We start from the raw sequence: 6,000 nt of genomic DNA on the forward strand, positions 1-6,000 counted from the left end.
TCTCCCTCTGCCCTTTGTTTTGGCCTCTGCATCATCCCCTTGTGCCAGCACAAGCATCTGTGCAGCTGCACAGAGAACGGGATCCAGGAACTGATTCATGTTAAAACTATTTTCCCCCAATTTTTTTTTTTTTGGTAGGTTTTAATCTGGATCAGTTCCCAATCCAGTTCAATGTGGAGCCACACAAACCCTTTCACTGCTAAGCAGGGATATAGGAACATGGCAGCCCAGAGGGGAACAGCACCGCCTTTTTTGGAATAAGCTGCTTTTTGGTTTTACAGTTCGTGGAACTACAGTCTGAGAAACCCTGAAAGCAGTGCGATGTTTTGCAAATGAGTGGCCTTGAAAAGCAGGAAATTCGGACTAAAAATCTATCTTATAAACAAGCAAATATCAGGTAACTTCCTCCCCCACCCTGTCCTTCTTTCCTAAGAAGAAAAAAAAAAACAAACAAACCACACTTGCCATTTAATCAACTTACATTTTTTGACCAATAGTAGAGTTTTCCTGAAACAATAAATCAACATCGATATCGAAGTTGCACGTAGTGATACACCACGTCATGCCGCCTACCACCTAGCAAAGGAGCAACAGCATGGTTAGTTCCATTTTCATTTGAAGAGCTAAAACCAAATATATCTTAAAGGCTTTATTTATTTTAGAAACTACAGTTTCGTATTTTCTCCATCCTCAATATTCCTATATAGAGACTGAAATACATAGAAATAACGTATATTTATCAACTTCTGCATACAATACACAAGACCAGATAAAAAAAAAAAAAAGCAACCAAAAGCCCCCAGCAGCTAGTGGCATTCTAAAGTCCCCTCTTAGCTTTATATATTAGTTTTGAAACAGATCTCAGATTAAAAAAAAAAAATAGATAAACCACAACAGTGTGTTAAATGTATGCTCACTTCAAAAAGTGGGCATATCAAAATTTTATCAAGGCTCATCATTTCTGTATTCACATATTTACCTTTATATATATATATATCTTTGCTGCTATTATTCTTTGCTTGCTGACATATGCAACGCCAAGTGCTAGGCACGGTATCAACATAGTAGTAGAAATTCACAGCTCTAGAATTCTGCATTTAAGGCCCTATTCCTACAGATACTCAGGCATATTTAAACTCCTGAGCCATTTCATCAATTTCACATAAATTCCAAAAGTATTTACAACAACCTTGTATAAACATATGCAAGATAACCTAAATGTATGCAAAGGCAAAGAACAGAAACAAGGGATTAAAATGTGGAATAACTTACCAACATTACACAGCAAATTGGGGTGCTCTATACAAGGTTTTCTAACACATTCCTGCTCTCAGTCAACTGGTATCCCTTTTATACCAGCAGCTAGATTATTTTCAATGGCAACGCTCATTTTTGTAAAGGTTGGGCACTGTCACGAAATGGTAACTGTGCAATTATATTAAGGCAAGTATAAACCTGATGCATTCATTTCTACACTGAAATGCAACAGTATTACATCCTGAGGCGGCCTCCTTCAAACTACTTAGTGTCTGCGTGCACAGCCTCCTGAGCAGCTAAGGTCAGTAATGCCACACAGTTTGAAGAAACTAAAATTGCATTGCAAAGTAAGACTGTGCTATGATGAAAGAAACAGCAGAAAACAGAAGAGTCCATTTCAAGGCTGCCGTGGTTCTGTGCTTCCAAACCTTGGTTCAGGAATTTCTCGCAGGAGTCAGCAATAAAACAATTCACAACTCTTGTTTCAACCTGAACTTTGCTCACTGTCAGTATCACATACTTCCTGACTAGGACAATGGAAGGCCAACATACATGACATTCTAAAGATATGTAAAAACAGCCCCAAAGTAAGCTAAGCTAACTGTTCCATCCTTACACTGAGCCTCTCAAGACAAACATTTCCTCATTTCTCATTAATGAATACTTCTTTTTAAAGTTACCCAAGTATCAAATCTTTCTAGCTATTCTAACTGCAGTTGAGAGAAGGGCTCATATACTTCATCTATTTTCTCATATAGTTTTATATATATAGATATATATAATTTCCCCCTGTATGACTAACTTAGGCTGTAACACCCACAAAAAAGCACACCAGCAATCTGCTGGCATCCAATTGTGTCCTTTAAAACAGGCCTTGCTGCACAAAATCATTTTTCAAGACTGAGGAGGTCTTGTCTGTCTGAAACTGGGTCATTTGCAGAATTATTTACATAGGAAAGCCTCATGTGTTCCAAGAATCTTTTTTTTTTAATCCCCTAGAACTGCTAAACTAACCTGCAAAAACCACATCATCTTCATATACTTATAAAAGGTTTCAAAAAATACTACATTGGTTGGTCTCACCTTGTCAAAGGGTGATAATCCTTTGATTCTTGCTCGAAAATACCCAGCAGCCACCAACAGTTCCAAAATTTCAGTCAACTTGATGTTTTGTTCCTCATCTTCTCTTGTTTCAACCTGGCAAACGGAAACATGCAGCACTAATTCAAATGTTTCTCTTTTGTTCTTTGAACAAATATTCTCCAAACTTTACCTTAACAGAATATACCTCAGAAAAAAACCCTTGAGTTCCATTAGCAACTTGGTTGCTAGTTTGAAAGACATTAAAGAAATAGGTAATGCATTTCTACATGGATTTAACATCCTATCTTTTTCACCCAGTTAAATACTTTAATCTGCTTTTGCTGTTCAAACTCCTGGTCCGCTGCTTGCCTCCAGCCAGCCAGATTGCTCCTATTGCCATAAGACAGTCAATTTCTTCTCCATCTTGTACATTTCCTTCAATTTCAGGGCTCTCAAACCTGCACACCTCACATTAAGGCTTCTACGATATTTCTAGGAAAACAGGAGGAGAAATTGGCGTGGAATCCCACCTTTTTGGGGCAAGGCAGTTTTCAGCAAACCCAAAGCAGGGCAGTAACAAAAAAGTTAAGACTCTGAGGGGCAGCCTGGATAGTCCCAGCGCTCCAAACCCTCACCACACAGCACCCTGTCCCCACGGGACGGGGTGAAACCCCACAGCTCCAGGGCTGGGCGTGATGTTCCTGGGGGGCACCCGGACACCTCAGACCCACAGGCGGCCAACGGGGCTCGGGGTCGGTCTCCCCTTCAGAGGCACCCACCTCCGCGCCCTCCCCTCCTCCTCTCCCTTCCGTTCCCCACGGAGACCTGAGAAGAGGCAGAGGAGGGGGAAATGCCGCACAGAAGGTGACCTACACAGGCGCAGCCCCACAGGGCCCGGCTCCCCCCCGCCCCGCCGGACCCCCCCTCACGGGGGCGGGGGAGGCCGCAGGGCCCAGCCCGCTGTGCAGCACACACCCCCGGGCTCCCGGCGGAACCCCGGCCCCGCGGGGAGGGCAAGGAGCCGGCAGGGAGCCCGAGGGGAAGCCGGTGCAGCGGGGCCGGAGGAACGGCTGCACCTCCGCCGCTCTGCCCGGGAGAGACGCCGCTATCGGTACCTCCTGGGGGGCCTGGTGCTCCTGTCCCCTGGGGACCACCATCGCCCTCCGTCTCCGGCAGCCTGCGCCCGGCCTGTCACGTCCGCTCCCCCCGCCGCAACGCCCGGGCGAAGGGGGTGTTCCCAGCCGGCGGCTGCCGGGTAGGGCCGGCCCCTCACGGCCCGATGCCGCCGCCATGCCCGCACCCCCGGGGAGCTTCGCTAGCCCGTTCCCCCCTTCTCCTCTTTTTCCTCTGTTGCGAGGGGAGCTGAGGCCTCTCGGCAGCATGGAGGACGAGTCACTGAGTGCTCCGTGAGCTGAGCGGTGCCTCACGGGCTCTCGTGCCCCACAGGGCACCACTGCGCCTCAGTACCAGCTTGGTGGAGTGGGGTGAGCTCGCAGCTGAGGGGGGTGTCACTGGTTCTATCGTCCTGTGGGATCCCACACTCAGGAGCCCTTTCCTTGGCGCGCTCCCTCAGCCTCCTGACAGCCAGCGGGCGGTGGGGCCTGGGTGGAAGCGCCAGCCCTGTCGGGGAATGTGGGCAGCTCTTTGCTGGCAGGGACTGGGTGTGCTGGAGCCTGGGCTCCCGTCCCACCTTGGCCATGCTGGAGCTCAGCCTCCCTTCCCATGTTGGCCAGCACCAGATAGGCCCGTAGTGGGTGTACATTGCCTGGCCAGGGGCTGGAGAACTGCATAGATCAGTCTGTAACACGCTTTGGACTCAGGAATAAAATCACACTGACAGACGAGGGTTTATGGGTTGGTAACAGCCTGGTAATAACCTAACCCACAGCTTGGGTAGATTTTCTTGGCTTCGGAAATACCTGACAGTGGTCTCTTTTTAAGTGTTTAGCTTCTCGGCTCTTCACCACACACAGAACATCATAGAAAATGAGCTTTCTGTCAGGCTGCAGCTAGAGACATCTCAGGGAGGTGAAGGAACAAGGGAAGCCACGGAGAGCCTGGTCTCCATCCGTTGGAGGGCAGCATGGCCTGCACGAGCCAGGCCATAATGACTGCTGCCCTGACACGAGGGATCAAAACAATAATAATAAAAGCAAAAATATGCCAGACTGGCTCAGGCCGCGTACTGTTGTAACCACAGGCCACGTCTTAATTAGAGTTGCAGAAAGCTGTTATGCAGCCCCAGAGGCTAACATGCTCACCAGAGCAATGCAGGCTTTCTGCTTTTTGTCTGCCTTCTCCTCCCAGAGAACTGTACGGCTTTAATTTGATTGTCATGGAGAGGAAGACTCAAACAAACAAACCAAAAACAGGGACAAGAAGAAGGGTGGAAACAGAGGAGCGTGAGGAAGGGATGTATGTGACCTTCAGAGGCAGTGGCCAGCACAGGTTATAACATAACCACTGAAAAGAAACATCAACTTGGAAAAAATCTTCCTGAGCCATTATATGGTCATAAAATTCCTTTTCAAAGAAGCACGTTAAATAAAAAGGATAAATAAAAAGCCAAAGGCAGCATAAACTAGGGGCTAAATTAGTAACTAATTATCAGGTAAGGCAATGAGCAACCTTAACCTGGAAAACTTAACTGTTTCTTTGGCTTTTTAAAGCACAGTAAAGGAAAGAAGGGAGACAGGGCTAATTAACTCCTAGGGACTTTAAAACTCATGCAACTGGCCACCAAAATTACAAAGCTGGCTTGAAATGATACATTTGCAGGAAGGTAATAGGTTCTTTTAATTTGCTTTATGTCTGTGCAACCACAAGGACTGGAAACATTTTTCTGCTTTATGATGAAGGCTGGAATTTTCCTTCACCTGGTGTATGGTTAGGAAATGAAAAGGAAAGGCATGAAGATAAAAAAATGTATCTCTGTTGTCATTATAACACATCTTTGATGACTTGAACCTCAATAAAATCCTCCACAAAGGTATTGCTTCCCAATATCGCATTGTGATGCAAATTCACCCAGTTATCCAGACTGAGCCGTTGTCCCCTATGACATTAGGATAATCAATCTTCTAAATACCAATTAGGTTTTTAAAAAGTCCCAAGAGGGCTATCGCCTAAAAAAGGGAAACCTCTCTTCCTTCAGATCTTTAGATTTCATGCTTGCAAATCTCTAGCAGGCTTAGCTTTAGTCTTCGCTTTCTCTTTCCCTGCTCTATTTTGATCTGTGAAGGTAAGTCAAATTGCTGCAGCTGCTTTGAACAATCCCCTCTTGATTTTTCAATTTCGTTAATGTTGATCCCATGAAACTGAAGAGCTTCCTCTATTTTTTATGGCAACATGATTTATTTTGCTGTTCAGCCTAGACTTCTGACAACATCAGACTTGGTCACCACTGAAAAACACAGTGATAGGTTTCACTGTGTCATTTAGCACATTTTTTTTTCTTGTAATAAGAAATAAAATGTGAGATGGGGTTGTAAGAGCAACAGCAAGGGCTCCACTCTTTGTTGGGCAGGCACAGTTAGGTAAAGAGAGAAACTTTGGTAATTTTCCAATGACCTCTATGCTGAGGAGGCCTGAAAGACAGATTTATTTCCATAAATCCTGCACGACAGATAACATATAGATAAAATAACTCCCTGTGTTATA

The 6,000-nt window shown here is 45.5% G+C and overlaps 1 protein-coding gene across 1 annotated transcript in view; it reads right to left on the reverse strand.

Moving 5' to 3' along the window:
* CCDC93 (coiled-coil domain containing 93) overlaps positions 1 to 3,591 on the reverse strand; it is a 48,702-nt gene extending 45,111 nt beyond the window's left edge. The window contains exons 1-3 of the mRNA XM_014939973.1: positions 3,456 to 3,591; positions 2,341 to 2,454; positions 482 to 576 (exon numbers count right to left, since the gene is read on the reverse strand). Of these exons, the coding sequence (XP_014795459.1) occupies positions 482 to 576; positions 2,341 to 2,454; positions 3,456 to 3,497 (251 nt within the window). The 5' untranslated portion in view covers positions 3,498 to 3,591. The remainder of the gene's footprint in view (positions 1 to 481; positions 577 to 2,340; positions 2,455 to 3,455) is intronic.
* Between the last annotated feature and the right edge of the window lie 2,409 nt (positions 3,592 to 6,000).

The sequence above is a fragment of the Calidris pugnax genome, unplaced genomic scaffold (genome assembly GCF_001431845.1).
Source record: "Calidris pugnax isolate Ruff unplaced genomic scaffold, ASM143184v1 scaffold21, whole genome shotgun sequence".
NCBI classification, from domain to species: Eukaryota; Metazoa; Chordata; class Aves; order Charadriiformes; family Scolopacidae; genus Calidris; species Calidris pugnax.